This window comes from Sceloporus undulatus, chromosome 5 (assembly GCF_019175285.1).
Source record: "Sceloporus undulatus isolate JIND9_A2432 ecotype Alabama chromosome 5, SceUnd_v1.1, whole genome shotgun sequence".
Classification (NCBI taxonomy): Eukaryota; Metazoa; Chordata; class Lepidosauria; order Squamata; family Phrynosomatidae; genus Sceloporus; species Sceloporus undulatus.
In genome coordinates, this window is record NC_056526.1 from 159,943,926 (window position 1) to 159,960,951 (window position 17,026).

The window sequence follows — 17,026 nt, forward strand, 5'->3', positions numbered from 1 at the left end:
CACACATTTTCTCAATTGCACAACTTTCCCCATCACGCTTGCTTGATGACTTCCCCTTAATCCTGCCTCTCAGCTCTATGCCCTACACAGCATGTCTTTGGGCTTTTATTTCTTTTCACTGTTTTGTGCAACTCCGGAGCTCAGTTGCTGTGATTTGATTTACTTTTTTTAAAGAGAAGAAAGTGGGGAGGAAAGTCCCTAGGCTGCTTGGAAATAGTGAAGGGGCAAGGGAAAGGATGGGACACTGATACCATGTAACTACCAACCACGCTATTGTCCTGGGACTCAGGCTGGGGAATTACACTATTGAGAGCTCATTGATGGGTTTCCCCCATCAATGAAAAGAGATGGGAGTGCTTTTGTGTGAGAGACAGATGATACCTGATACAGTCTATCTGCGGGGGCTGTTTATCCAAATGTTGATATGATGGCAGTTGTCACTGTTGTTTCTACTGCCATCTTCAGTTGTTTCCAACTTATGGTGACTCTAATGTGAACTTATCACAGGATTTTCTTGGCAAGATTTGTTCAGAGGAGATTTGCCATTGCCTTCCTCTGAAGTTGAGACAGTTGACATGCCCAAGGTCACCCAATGAGTTTCTGTGGCTGAGCAAGGATTCAAACCTTGGCCTCCCTGAGTAAAACACTTGAGCTGCTACACCATATTGGCTCTGGTAGTGGTGGGAGTGCAAGCTAACTCAGAGAATATGCTATTGGTAATGGAAAATCACAGCAAATGTAGCCAAACAAATACCTCTAGACCAGAGCTGAAGTTTAGGGTTCAACATTGTCAGGCTTCTGCCAAGGTCACTGCCAGTTCATGAGGCTGCCTGGTTCCATCATTGAGTATGAAATCAATAAAAGGCAGGAGTTGGGGTAGAGGAGGAAGGCTCACCCATGGCGATCACTGTAAAAATATCTTGTCTACACCTCCACAAAGCCCCAAACCTATACTCTTCTAGATAAATTAGTTTGCACTGACTTACTGGTTTTATTATTGTATTTTGGTTATTAATGCACCCTGACTTTTTAAGTTGTCCTCTAGGGAAAATACAGAGCATGAATGTCAACATCTGAAATATAATATTAAAAAAATGATTTTGCTTATTGCAAACTTTCAGTATCACAGGATTGTGTCTGTATGGGGAGATACCATCACAGTCACAAAATACATTATGTTAAGGCATGATGACCTAAAGTAGTGCAGATCAGGTGAATTGTACTTCTAACATTAGACATTTTAAACAACATTTTTTAAAGATAAGGTTAAATTCAGTATGAAGAAAGTGACTTATTTAAAAAAGGTTAAAAGGATTACCTGCCTATTAATCCTGCTTGATTTGTATAATGCCAAAACTGATCAGTTCTCTCTTAAATGGGGGAACTGGTAAGGTTTCTCGTATTTTGTATTCCAGCATAGAGACCTATGTTTAAGCTCCCTCAGCAAACCATTTAGATCGGTTAGGCAACATGTGTCTCATGCAATATGGCTTCCAAACAACAAGGTGCCCACTAGTGATGTAAAGAATATTCGTCAAAATACGATAAAAGGAGAAATGTCTGTTATGTGAAGATTCTGAAAGCTTTTTAAAGAAAAGAAATTATGAGCACTTCTTGATCAACGAGTAAGAATTTTGGCTTTTAATTCAATGGCCAGGATTTGACTATTTTGCATAAGCAAAGCTACCATTCATATTGGATTTTTCTAACAGAGGAATGTTCTTTAAATCTCTGCCAAAATTCCTTTTGACATGCTAATTGAGTCTGAAATGCCACATAATTAATGTGAATATTCACCTCTCTTCTCTTTTATTTTCATTCGAGAAATCTGTGAAAAATATTTCTTGACAGGGAGAGAAAAAAAATAAGCTTTTGAAAGTGGGACTTTTGAAAAGAATATTTTTTTAAAAAAAAATCGCATCTAGTTCTTGATGGGAGAGAAGAAAAAAATTGGTTTCTCACAACACTAGTGCCCACTTCCCATGTATCCTTGTTCTAAAGCAGGAGTGGAATTCATTAAGCCTTCTAGATGTTGGACTGTGTTCTCTCACACTACATAATGATAGCACTGACTCCACTTTAACTGCTGTTGTATCCTATGGAATCCTGAGATTTGTAGCTAATACTTGACTTCTCTGTCAGAAAATTCTAAATACTTCATGAAATTACAAATCCCAGGATTCCCGAGATAGCCCTAGCAAGCATAACCCAATGGTAAGGGTTGCCGAGAGTTGTCCAACAATATTTGGAGGACTGTGTGATTCTCACTCAGTTCTGGAATGAGTGTGTATTTATTTTTGCATCTACCATGCTGCCAAATTTGGGAAGTGTGGTGCTGGGGTGGATGTATTTGCACATCTTGTATTGGGTTCAGGGACTACCAGGGATGTAGCTGGTGGAGGGCATATTCCCTGCAGTGAAATTAAGGGCATATCCCCCCAGCAGTGAAATTTTCCTTCATTGCAGATACTGCAATGCTGGATATTTGGGAGGTAAAGGAAAATTTCATTAGCGACAGAATTCTTATCAAGGGTCAATGCTTTAATCCCTCCACTACATTGCTATACACTTGTGGAATACCAGTACTGACTTCTTACCCAGAGTTGCCCATTCCAGTTTCAGACAATAGATCTGAAATGTGAGAGCAAAATTACACAATTCAAAACATTCAGGAATATCTGGGATTGTGACACTGAATAAGGGTAAAGGAAGTGCTTTACATTATAATTGATAGCAGAAAATTCCTTAGAATAGTACCTTGAAGAAGAAAGGGAACATTTCCTGGTGTGTGTGAGAAGTTATGTCATTAGATCTTTTACAAGGTTACACCTGTTGTATCAAGTCATCAGATGAAAAGTAAATTAAATGGTCACTCCTAGTAGATTTTACAAGCTGGATATCAAGCTGCTTTGTCAAGGATGTTTTAAATTTACTTTTCAGATAAGAATGAAATGTTCTTTGGCTTCTCTTTCCTAGGTGCCCCCTTCTAAATCATGCCTGATACTCTGGAGCACTTGTCCCAGTCAAAGCTGATACTACTGGGCTAGATCAGTCAGTATAAGGCAGCTTCCTATTTTCATCTTAATTTCTTATTAAACTAAAATTAAATGATTACTGGTATATAAAATGCAAATCAAGTGATTTTGCTTTGCAAACATATTAGAAAAATAATATATACAACAATCATGTAGACTAAAATAAATAGCATATAGTACAGATCTTAGAAACGTTACTACAACTCTCAAAATGCCCCAGGCAGCATGACTACTGGAGTTATAGACCTGTCTGCACATGTACGCAAACACACACACACAAGAGCACACTTTCCCAATCTCTGTAGCAGCTGTAGACAATGAGCATAAATATGGCACTAGTTCCTGGATCAGGAAAATGGGTGGCCCCCCATATCAGAGAGCATAAAGAAACATTGCTGCATACTCTCCAACTATCTGGATTTGGTAGTGACATTTCTGATTAAGCCTCTGTTTCCCCATTTTCCAGCCACTTTTAAAGTGTCCCAGTTTCTCTCTCCTTCTACTTTCTTCATGTGTCCTCAGGTTACAACTGAGTTCAAATTTCTAAAGTAGTTTGCATTCAATTTTTGTTTTTTGTTTTTAATGGCCTTTGAATCTTCTTCAACCCATGATCTCCAGGTCATACTGATGAGCTCCTGCAGATTCATGGCTATGGCTTGTATGATTGAGTCAACCCATCTGTAATGTGGTCTTCCTCTTTTCCTATTGCCCTCTACTTTCCCACACATTATAGTCTTTTCTAGTGAGTCCTTTCTTCTCATGATAGGGCCAAAATATGACTACCTTAATTTGGTCATCTTTCCTCCAGGAAGACTCTGGGTCTGATCTGCTCTAAAATCTATCCATTGGTCTTTTTGGTCTTACTGGTCCATGGTATTCTCAGAACTCCTCTCCAGTACCACATCGCAAATGAGTTGATCCCCCCCCCCATTGGCTTTCTTCACTCTCCAGTTCTCACAACTATACATAGAAATGGGAAATACAATGGCAAGAACCATCCTAACTTTAGTATTCAATTATATATCTTTACACTTCAGGATCTTGCTCAGTTCCTTCACAGCTGCCCTTCCAAGTCCTAGTCTTCTGATTTCTTGACTGCAATCTCTGCTCTGATTGACAATTGAGACCAAATATGAAAAAATATGGGACTATTTCGATCTCTTCATCATATACTTTAAAATTATATAGATCATCTGTGGTCATATTTTTTTTGTTTTCTTGATGTTCAACTATACACCTGCATTTGCACTTTCTGCTTGAACTTCTTCAATGATTTTTCTCTGATATCTTCTGCTAGAATTATGGTGTCTTCTGCATACCTTATATTGTTGATGTTTCTTCCTCCAATTTTCACACCTCCCTCCTCTGTCCAGTTTGCAGTATGATCCCTAGTGCCTCTTCTTTTCACAAATCCTTCTTGGATATATGGCAATTCTCATTCCATATATGGTAAGAGTCTTTGTTGCAGAGTTTTAAGCATCACCTTGCTTGGCTGAAAAATTAATGCTATGGTTCTGTAATTGCTGCAGTTCCTGATGTTCCCTTTCTTCAGGATTGGAATACAGAGCACCTGCCCCAATTTGAGCATCCATGGGTGGCTCCACCCCATTGTACTTAATGGAGACATATGCACACAGTTGTGGCCATGTGGCCGTACACATCATGTACCATGATTACAAATTACGGGACTTCAGATCCTGCAGATTTTGGCCTCTGTGGGGGGAGGTGTCTGGAATGGAACCCCCGCAGATAGGACAGACCAACTGTATATGTTGAGCGTTTCTAGTCTGGGCTGTGCAGCTTTGGAATTTATTTTCACTTTTAGGTACGTCAACAGCTATTCTGCCCTTTGGCTTGATTTCATTTGTGTCATTTGTTGTCCTCTGCTCTGCCCTTGTGATTCTCTGTGTGTTTCTTAAAATTTTCTCGTTTACTTAAATTCACTTAGCAGGGGGAAAATGATAGGAAGGGGCAGACTCTTCCCCTCCACAGTAGGTACAGATAAAAGCAAACTTCTGCAGCTTCTCCCAACTTGTGCATTCTTCCTATTAATAATTTTTACTATCAGATTCTGATGCCGCTTGTCCACACGTCTCCCAGTTATCATTTGTGAAATGTTGGACAGCATGCCAGTGCACAAAGTTTCTCCCTATCCATTCTATTTTTGTAATGGGTTATATGAGGCCACATGAGAGGGAAATAGCCTAGTGAGAATTTAAATCCAGACCTTCCAGGATGTTATACAAAACTCTTAACTGTTACACAATGGCTGAGGCAAAAGTTTGAAAGCAAAATATTCCTTGCTATGACTCTTACCTGCATCATTACACCTTCTTATATATTGTACAGCTCTTGAAGCACAGTTTTGGAATCCGGATGGTTTATTTATAAGCAAATGTATTTAGGATTAAGTTGCCAGCCTGCTAATTAGCTTCACCCGTTATGTAAAGGATGCTCAGTGTAGTTCAAGCTCAGCCAAATGGTTGCTTTCACATTTTAACTTCTGAATACTTCCAACTGTCAGCAAGCCCACTTGATTTAGTACAGTAAATTATATTGTTCAGATCAAATGTATATTTTTGCACTGCGGAATGCTGACAAATTGTCTGAAGTTGAACCACATGCGCTTGCTGGAACATGGATGAGAGAGAATGGAGGATAATTGTAGTCCTGGAACATGTTAAGAGTAATGTAAAAATCCTAATTTATGCATTTAAAAGGGTGCCACAAAACAAATAAACCTAGGATCTTAAAAACACATGTTTTCTGATGTCTGATGTTCAGGGTGTATCCCCCCCCCGCCCAATCCAGTGTTCCAAGGCATAAAAGTTAAGGTAAAAAGAGGAGAATGCCGTCTCTTGGGGTGGGGGGTGGGGTGATTAATGTACAGTTAACATTCATGGTAGAAACATATTCACAAGATGACCGGTACGAGTGCCACTTTAATGCATTGCAGAAAACTTTTCTTTCTGTCTTAAACCCTCAAGCATTTCACATAGGAAACTAGCAATTAAACATCAGAATGTGGTCAGTATACAAACATATCTTCCTGGGAATATATCCTACTTAATTCACTGAAGATTACTGCCAATTTACATTTAAATTATTAATTTAAAAGAGAAAAAATGCTCTTCATTTCTCTGTGAAACACAATTCCCTACCACTTTCCCTACCACTTTGTCTTCATACATAAAGATATGCACTCCTTCCCCAGTCACTCATGCACCCAGGTCAGAGACACAAAACTGAAAGCCCACATTTGTCTCTTGTTACAGCTCATGTAGCAAGTTAGTGAGTTTCTCAGACTTTGAAATTAGCCATTTCTGGCTGCTGCAAAACTGCAGAGTTGGTGCAGTTTTACACCATTTTAGCTGTCATGGATCAATCTATGGAATCCTGAGGTTTGTAGTTTATTGTGGCACTAGGGCTCTCTGGCAGAGAAGACAAAATTCACACAAAACTACAAATCCCAGAATTCCATAGCATTGAGCCATGACTGTTAAAGCTGTGCCAAGCTGCTCTAATTCTGCAGTGTACACGCAGTCTTTCTCTCCACCAGCATGGAGTCAAATCCTTCCCTCCACAAAGGATCCTAACATCTATTGACAAATAATGAATAAAACAAAACTACTGCCTGCTTACTATCAGAGTCGTAAAATGCCCACAGCACAGAAAAGCAAAAATAAAACAAATCACAAAACAAAAACCAAACAAAGAAATGGGAAGTGTGGTGTTTTGCCTATCTAATCCATGATTTTTGTGGAACAATGACAGTGTCATCTTTTTTAAAGGTGACATCCTGGTAAACATAATGCTAACCTTCTTCTTTTTAAAAGATGTATCACCTCTATTAATCTCATAAAACAGACTGGACCTGCATTTAAAAAGAATTTATCAGTCATAGACACAATCTCTTTGGCTCAACTCAAAATGGGTGTAACAATTAAGAACAAGGTTTTTTTTTTGTGTGTGTGTGTGTATGTGTGAATGTAAGGGAGGACCTGCCTGTTTTCTGAATTCCCTGTCCTGACTTGAACTGTTGGTACCTCCATGTTATTGCTCTTGGGCACATATTGTTTTCTGAGAATGGAATTTTGCAACACCAGATATGGTAGATAGCAACCCTAATTGCTTCCTTATAAATCTCTTCCTTAAATGCTTTACAGCAAATCAGTTTGCATGTGTGGAAGTAAGGTCAAAGTTCTGATCCAGAGCTTTTGTGCAAGTTTGTGCAAATATTTGAACATTCAAACATTCATAGGGTTCTCCACACTGCCGAATTAAAGCATGTTGACAACACTTTGATTGTCATGACCCCATCCTACAGATTCATGCGATTTGGAGTTTGGTAAGGTATTCACCCTGGTCTGTCAAAGAGCTCTTGTGCTTGCCAAACTACACATCCCAGGATTCTATAGGATAAACTCATGGAAATTAAAGCAGTGTCAAACTGCTTTAATACTGCAGTGTGGATACTCCAGTTCTCTCTCACCAAAACTGTATTCTGATTACATCTATGTATACTGTATTCCATTATTTTTAACAAATGCAAAAATGCTTGCATTGAAATGAATAATACTTTTCAATGCATGGCAGAACCAAAACTTTGACACAATTTGTTATTCCAAATCTTTAGTGACAATATTTTTGGAATGACGTCTTTTGTCATTCTTTTGTGTAATGATCTTTTTGAATATACCTATTTACATTTGGAATGTTACAAAGCTCAATATTTATTTGACAGATGAGATATTTTCAGTTAGATTTGGCAAACAAATGTAGCTTTAGAAAACATACATATTTTTTTAAAAAAATAGAAAACACAGTGGATTAAATAAATACACTGAGGGGCTGTAGATACAGCCCCTAAGGGGCAGCGAGATGCCACCCCTTTCCTAGCTAGATCAGGGCCGTGGAAATCTCATGTCAACCCCAATCCAGCCTTTCAAGGATGCAAAAAGTGGCTCCTTTTTGTGCCCTCAAAAGGGCACCATAGCCACATTGCCATGGCTATACAGTGCTTCTTTGGTGCTGTGCCATATGGGCACATCACTGGGGGAGTGCCATGATGCTGCGTGCCTAAGGTTGCCATTTCATGGGTTTGGGGGGGACTTTTAGGGGTTCGGGAAGGTCCCGTCCCACTTTTTAAAATTTCCCGGGTTTTGGCCAGGCTGCCACCACTGCCACCGCCAGTCCATGTTACCGCCCATGGCGCCTCACTTGCTGCTCACCTCATTCTTGTGCGCCCGCGTGCAGGGCTAAAGAAGCAGGAGTTCCTTCTCTTCTTGAGGCTGGAACAGCCCACCCCCTGCAGGAGCCTGTGACTGCTGGCAGGGCCCGTGAGGGGCCTAGCCAGCTGGCTAGACCCCAAAGAAGGAAGCTTTGCCACGGTGAGGCCTCCTTCAGTGGCCCATGAGGGAATTGCAAGGGGCCTAGCTTGCCGGCTACAGAGAGGCCACTGTGTCAAGGAGTCCTCCAGTGGCCTCCTCCAGCAATAGCAGATGCATCTCACAGATTGGTACAGAGGTATTTTTCATTATATCTGTTATTGTGTGTCTTCTGTCTATTGTCAAAATCTCCTTGATTTTTTTTGTAAATAAGGATTTATATTAATTTTTTAAAAAAATATTAATGTTTCTGGCTTTTAGTTGGTTGTTTCCTCCATTTTTCTTGAATGTCCTACATTTTAAGCAAATTGTGTCCTAAATTATGTCCTACATTTTTTCTACGTTTTGTCCTGGTTTGGTGGTAACAAATTATGGCAACCCTATGCGCGCCATGTGTAGGCTGCTACACCCTGACTCTACCCTCATGCCGGCCTTAATGTCGATGTGTACAGGGTATGAATTACTAATAGAGCAGCATTTCTTTTGTCAACACTTTTTTTTTCAGTTCTAGAAGTTAATAGGCTTATGATTTCCCCTCTTCTTCTCCAACTAGGTGCGAAAGTGTGGAACTTGATGATGAAATCAGGATTTTGATAGGGAAAAACAGTACTTTGGATTCCTCCAAGAAGCTGGAGAGCTGTTCCTGTGCCTTCAAAGTAAGCAACTGGTTCCTTTTCACTTTCTTGAATGCTGTTTCACATCACCACAATTTGACCTATATAGTTACACACAAATGTTGGTTATCACTTAAATGATCATGGAACAAATGATCCAGCACCCTTTGTTGGTGCTTCTTAATGTTATGAAAAATGTCTGCATGGGATGGCATTAATTTTCAAACAGTGTAAGAGATAAGCACATTGATATTTCTACATGAGGGCAGTTGCTCATCAGGTTTACAAGAAATTGCTGTGTACGCTAGCTGCTATAATCCAAGGCAGAAATCTGACATTAACACATCAGTGTAATTGAAGGCCCCATTACATCCACTGGTTTATAACCTATATCACCTCCAGTGGTGTATGTAGTGCTGGGTTATTATACCTTGCTATTGGTTTTGCTTTTTTAAAAAGAACCCATATTATTCCTTTCACTGCCTTCTATATCAGTTTCAGGAAGGGAACGTGTCTTGAAAGCCTTCTTTTTAGAGTAAAAATTATTCACTGTGGCACTTGCCTGTTAAATCTGGCAATCAGTGCTGTCTTTAAAGCCCCCAAAGGGCTTGAGTTATCAACTTTGCATGTGCATTCTCCAGCAATGAAAAATGCAACAGGAGATAACAGGGAGGACATGTAAGAGAAAGAAGGCTTTTATTTTATAGTCAGCCCTCCATATCCATGGATTCTTTATCCATGGATTCAACCATCCACAATTTGAAAATATCCCCCCCCCCAAAAAAATATAAATTCGAAAAGGCAAGCTTGAATTTTGGTATCCACAGGGGGTCCTGAAACCAAACCCAGCAGATACCAAGGGCCCACTATTTTTTAAAAATAACATGTATAACTGTAAATATTGAGAGCCAGCATAATATAGTGCTTTGAGTGTTGGACTATGACTCTGGAGACCCCAATTCAGTTCCCTGCTTGGCCATGGAAATCCACTGGGTGAGTCACACACATAGTCCCAGAAAACTCCATGATAGATTCACTTTAGGATTGCCATAATTCCAAAATGACTTAAAGGCACATAGCAGTAAATGCGCATGTAAGCTGTAAATGTGAAAGAGAGAAGAAGAGAAAGTGTAAAATTCATTGAAGAAAAATAATTAGAAAAATATTTTCATAAATCATTAAAACTATTTAATTGTCCTCAGTTTCCTTTAAAGGTTATCAGACTAGTATTTACTACCTGTTTTGAAGATATATCCAGAAAGTTGCCTTTTTGGTACTACATGTCCAGAAATGCCCATTCAACATAGTTATACTGACTGGAGGATTCTGAGAGTTGTTGCAGGGGAAAGTTTTTCTGGGGCTCTGGATATGGTGTCTTGCCCTGAGCTTCCTTGTGTTTCACCTTCTGCAGCCCTGCTGTATGCATATATCTTGTCAAAAAGCCATCTGGGAGCACAGTGGGTCTGGATGCATTTCTGGAATGTTTACAGTTTCTGAAGCAAGGAATTCAAATGATAGCCCATAAACTGACATCTTGTAACCCAAGGGCTCTTGTAAGACTGTTTTTGGGATGTATGTGTAAACAAATTTGCTCTGCTTCCTTCCCCTTTTTTATACAAAGCAGGAGATCTTCATAGGGAAAAACTAGCCTTAAGAGGTACCACATGACTGTGATCTGGTGTGAGAACCTAATAGGACTGTGAACATCTGCTTCATGTGCCAGTAGTTGCATATGTAATACTTTTTTATTTCAACATGTTGAGCTATTGTAGTCCTTTCTTGAAACACAGTGATCATAATTATCCTTATCTGAATCTCACTGTGTGACTTTAAGGAGAGAGTCAACATCATTATCAGTCCTTGGGTGGAAAAAAGATCTTTGACTGCTGAAGTTTTTCTCTTCCTAAGAAGGTCTCAGTTTATATTAGATTCTGTAGTCATTAATAAAAATGATACATATGTGTCTGTATTGTATTCATGACAGATCAAGTTAAGGCACCCTGGCTTCTTTTGTGTACAGAGCACAGATAAATCTCTTTACACAAAGAGAGAGTTCATAAAGAGACAGTAAAAGCTTAAAACTTTTAACAACCAGGAATGTATATGTAGGAAAGGTAGTAGAAAGAGTTAATGCATTGTTAGTCATTATTAACCTTAAATTCAATTGCATTTAAATTAGAAAAGAGAAAAATAACTTACATTTGTGTTAAACTGCCATTGTAGTTTACTTGTTTGCATACTTATTTATATTATTTTTGTATCATCTCCTAGCCCACAAGGGCTCCCAAGGTGATGAACAAATAAAAATCAATCAAAACAATACAAAGATAAAAACATTTTAAAGAGCATTAAAATGTTATTTTAAAGCACCTAAACAGTCTAAAAACAATCCTAGAATTCAGTTTTGAACCAGCTAAAACAGCAATTTCACACATTGAATGCCATGTGGAACTGCACTGTCTTGCCCATCAGAAGCTTAAGAGACATGCAGCCAGCCTAACATCCTTGGATAGGGATTTTCACATTTGAGATGCTGCTACAGAGAAAGCCGTTATACCTGTACTCACCAACTTGATTTCAAATGTTGGAAAATGCAACTGGGCCTCCTCTGAAGACCTCAGATTTCTAGCAGGCTCACATGGGAGGAGATAGTCTTTCAGATGTCTTGGCCCCAAGTTTTTTTTGGCTTTGTAGGTCAACACCAGCACTTTGAACTGAGCTCAGATCAGAAGCAAATTTGAAGCCAGTGCAGCTCATGCAGGACTGGTGTTATATGGTCTCTAAAATGTACACCTGAAACCAGTCTGCTGTATTCTGCACCACAGCAGCTTCCAAACACTTTTCAAGGGCAGTCCCACATAGAGTGCATTACAGTAGTGTAATTGAGAGGTAACTAAGGCATGAGCTACTGTGGCCAGATCTGTTTTCCCCAAGAAAGGGTGCAGATAGCGCACTGGCTGAGGCTTGCAAAGTGCTCCTGGCCACTGCAGTAACCTGGCTTTCCAGGAGCAGCACTGAATCACAATATCAAGCTACAAACCTGATCTTTCAGAGAGGGAGTAACCCCATCCAGAACAGGCTGTAATCCAAATCTCAGGTTTTCCTACTGACTAGCAGAACTTCTGCCTTATAGATTGCACTAAACTCTAATTTCGTCGAACATTTCTTCAGTTCATAAGTTCCTTCTATATATTTCAGTTCTGCACTCCTTTGGAATATATACTAGAGCTGGGAATAAAATGGCAGGCCTTACTTAAGGAAGGGCCATAGATTACTGGAGACTCTATACAAGAAAATGAAATGACTAAGAATTCCTAGAACTAGAAGGAAAAGATATAATGCAAAAATGATAATGAAACACAGAGCCCAGCTTGCAAAGATGAAAGGAGAGAAGGAAGAACTTGGGCTCAGATCCCAAAATGCTTGAGAAGAACATGGGTTCTGTTTGGAACATTGTGTCTGTACTTTAGAAAGGAATCTTAAAAGGGAACATGAATTGTAAAATATGTTCAGTGAACACTTTGATGTGGCTGCTGCAGATTCATGTGTTTGGTGACAGAGGATAGAAATGTTCTTCTTGGTCACTGATTCTGCAAAATGGCACTACTCTTCACTGTGTGGAGATTTTCCTGTAGTATACTTGTATTGTCATTGCATATAGCATTGGCATAGTATACAGCATTGGCATTCCACATCATTGTCCAGTCAAAGAAAGAGGCCCAAAACAGTGTGGATAGTAGAGTCAAATGCAAGTGTATGTGATTGTTGCATGTATTTCTGAGAAGATTAATAATTAATTTTGTATATACCGGTATTACTATTATCACATCTGTTAATGGAGGAAGGTGGGAATGGGAAGGAAATTAAAACAGCAGATGGGGAAAATTATAAGATTGTAGATTCTAGCTAAGGTGTGCCAATTGGAGTAGTGTGGCGCAATGGGAGATATAGCGTTAACAGGGTGGGCATGAAATACAAGGGAAGATGAGATCGATGCTTGAAATCTATCCCATCTTCCACTTATCCTGTTAGCCCAAAAGAACCAAGGGTTGTCCCAATCATACCCTAGACCTTTATACCGCTCCTTTATAATGCCAGGTCGGTGAGGAACAAATTTCACATAATCTATGATTTGTTAGAGGAGGAGAATGCCGACCTGGCTTGTTTTACAGAAACCTGGCTGGGGGAAGATAGTATTGTGACCTGGGCTAAGGCTCTCCCAGCCGGGTTTACTGTCAAGGAGCAGGTCAGGGAAAGTGGACGAGGGGGAGGAGTAGCCTTGGTCCATAAATGTACCATCACGTTGACCAGGAGACATGTCTGGAAAACAGAGCACATTGAGTGTATTTGCCTGACCCTGAAGGCTAGGGACAGTCTAGGGATTCTGTTAGTATACTGTCCACCCCATTGTCTAACAGACTCCCCAGCCGAGCTGACACAGCCGGTCTCTGAGCTGGTGTTGGAGTCTCCCAGGCTTTTGGCCCCAGGGGACCTCAACATCCCCTTCGAGGCCGGCTCATCAGATCTGATAGGTGCAGCTCAGGAGTTCATGACTTCCATGACAGCCATGGTCCTGTCCCAGATAGTCTCGGGTCCAACACATTGTGCTGGTAATACACCCAATGTGGTCTTTAGTACGTATCAGGAATATCTGTGGGCAGAAGTAGTTCAGATTTCTGCCCTGTCATGGACGGATCACTCTCTGGTCAAAGTGGGACTGAAGGCTACTACCTACAGCCCTCGGGGGTGGAGGATCTATTAAAGTAGTCTGTCCTTGAAAGCTGATGGAACCCAAAAAGGTTCCAGGAAGCTCTAGAGGAATTTATGATTGGGAACGATGGCGATTCTGTTGAAGCCCTGGTTGATACCTGGAATAATGATCTTACCAGGGCCATAGACACTATCGCTCCCAAGCGTCCTTTCCAGCCCACTTCAAATAAAAAACTATGGTACATGGAAAATCTACGTCAAATGAAGTGGGCTGTGCAATGACTAGAGCGTCACTGGCAGAAATATCAATGTTTATTTGACAAGACACGCCATAAGAACATGTTGGATTCCTATGGAGTGGCAATAGATGCAGCAAAGAACTCTTTCTATGCTGCACGTATTGCGTCTGCAGAGTCTCATCCAGCAGAGCTGTTCAGGGTGGTTAAAGAGCTAACTCAACTGTCTCCCACCCTGAACCAACTTGGAACCAACTAAGGCCTGCTGTGACGCTTTTAATGACTTTTGTGCGGATAAAATCTCTCAGATAAGGGTTGCTCTAGATGCCAGCATTATGACAGAAACAGTAAGAGAGGTGTCCAGTGACTCTGTGGACTGTATTAAACTGGATCATTTTGAGTTTGTAAATACCGATGATGTGGACAAGCTCCTTGGGAATGTAAGGAAGACGACGTGCCCTCTTGATCCTTGCCCATCATGGTTGACCTCTCAGGGAGGGGATGCAATGAAAATATTATTAGAACTTATAATTAATGCATCCTTTCGGGGTGGAATATTTCCATCTAAATTAAAACAAGCAGTAGTAAGACCACTTAAAAAAAAACACCTCTCTATATCCCTGGTAAGAAACAATTATAGACTGGTCTCCTTATTACTATTCTTGGGCAAAATGATTGAGAGGGCAGTTGCCTCTCAACTCCAAGCTGTCTTGGATGACGCTGATTGTCTGGATCCATTTCAAACCAGCTTCAGGGCAGGATACAGAATTGAGACGGTCATGGTCGCCTTAGTCATTCTACACAGGCATTCTACACAGAAGATATGATGGCCAGGAGTGCATGGTACCAACTTCGGTTGATATGCCAACTGCATCCCTACCTGGACCAAAAGGACCTTGAAGCAGTGGTATATGCACTGGTAATCTCTCGTTTAGATTTCTGTAATGCGGTCTACATGGGGCTACCTATGTACCAAGTTTGGAAGCTTCAAATTGTGCAGATTGCGGCAGCCACATTGGTCACTGGAACATCTAGATCAGACCACATAACACCAGTATTAAAAGCTACCAATTAGCTTCTGGGTGCAGTACAAAGTGGCTATATGGCTTGGGCCCCAAGTTACTTGAGGGAATGCCTCTCCCTACACAATCTGCCCTGCACTCTCAGAACAACTGGGAAGAACTTATTAGAACATGTAAACACCAGGTTAGCAACAACTTCCCACAGGGCATTTACTGCCGTAGCTCCTAAATTATGGAATGGCTTGCCAGAGGAGATCCGTCTTATTACCACCTTAGATGCCTTTAAGAAGGCACTTAAGACGGATCTCTTCCAGTAGGCCTATCCACCCAATCTGCTATAACAGAGTAGAAATACCCCACTTCTATTTGTAAAGATATTTATTTTAAATGATGATTTAGTTCATGTATAGTATTGATAGCGTTTTTACTGTTTTATTGACTGTATTTTATATGAAACTGTAGTTTTTTATCTTGTAATATGGTTTCTATTGTTGTAATCCTGCCTCGATCTGCAGGGAGAGGCAGGAAATGTAAATAAAATTATTATTATTATTATTATTATTATTATTATTATTATTATTATTATTATTAATCTTTATATCATCTTCAAATTCTAAACCAGAAAAATTGTCACAGCAAACTTTAGTTGAAATCCATTGATTTATCTGTAATTCTTGTTATAGTATTTCCTCATGCTGTCACAACAATCACGATGTTGGATGGATGGATGGCTGCATCTGAGTCTGAACCACATGAGTTTCTCTGGAATCTGGGACTGGCCTATATACTTATGTTTGACTTGTAAAAACATCACCAAATGCATCTGAAGAAGTAGGCTTAAGTCTACAAAAGCTCATATTGCCAACGTCTTTCTTTCAATTAGTCTCAAAGGTGCTACAAAATCCCTCTACAAACTAAAACATATAGAGTTAGGGTTAGAACATTACCATTTAGGGTTCAGAGTTTGGAAACATACCAAAATATATTGGGCCCTTGGAATTCACTGGAGTTTGGTTCCAGGACCCCCTGTGGATGCCAACATCTCTGGATACTCAAGTCCCATTGTATACAATGGGATAGTAAAGTTATGTCCCTTATATAAAATGGCAAAATCAAGCTTTGCTTTTTTGGAATTTTGGGAGAGGGATATTTTCAAGCCCTGGATGGTTGAGTTTGTGGATGCAGAATCCATGGATATGGAAGACCAACTATATGTCATTCTGTACTTCAAATGGTAGAAGAGAGAGGACTGAGGGAACCAAGAGGTCATTAGAAGTACAGTTGGCCCTCCATTTACACGGGAGATCTGATCCATTCCGGACCCCCTCATGAAAACGGAGACTCGCACTTATTCAAGCTCCATAGGCTTGAATGGGATACGCGCGCCCCCACAAGTGGACGCAGGCAGTAAGCCATGGGGGTGCACCCCATTGAGGATAACAGAGGTCACCCCTCTGTGTAGAATCAAGAATGCAGATCTCAAGTCCGCAAGAAAGGAGGGGGACTGTACAAACTGATTTTTTAAAAAAAGAAACAACAGATACATCCAAAATAAGGTAATGAGGACTGAATATGCCCAGAGATCATGGGATGCTGATTGCTCTGTTCCTGAATATTTAGTCCTGGTCACATTCTGTGGGAAATTCTAAATTACCCATGTTCAATGTAGGTTTTTATAGTAAATGCATAGTTTATTGTTATGTGCCTTCAAGTCATTACTGGCCTATGATGATCCTTGGGTGAATCCATCCTAGGGTTTTCTTGGCAACGTTTGTTACACATTGCTTTCCTCTGAGATTGAAAAACTTTGATTTGTCCTAGATCGTCCAATAGGTTTCCATTGGATGGGTTTCCATTGTTGAGCAGGGATAACTAGAATTCATCTGGGGAAAACCCACTGTTCCAGCAAGACAGTAACCAAAATACAGGCTCCATTACTGAACATAAAAGCATAGTATTTCACAATGAGTGATAAAATCTTAATACATAATAGGTTGGTTATTAAAGTAAAGCATGACCATA

General features: G+C 40.1%; 1 protein-coding gene across 1 annotated transcript in view; it reads left to right on the forward strand.

Moving 5' to 3' along the window:
• The window catches only part of TNIP3 (TNFAIP3 interacting protein 3), a 78,327-nt gene that overhangs the window by 36,247 nt on the left and 25,054 nt on the right, over nucleotides 1-17,026 (forward strand). Inside the window, exon 3 of the mRNA XM_042469765.1 lies at nucleotides 8,976-9,078. Within this exon, the coding sequence (XP_042325699.1) occupies nucleotides 8,976-9,078 (103 nt within the window). The remainder of the gene's footprint in view (nucleotides 1-8,975; nucleotides 9,079-17,026) is intronic.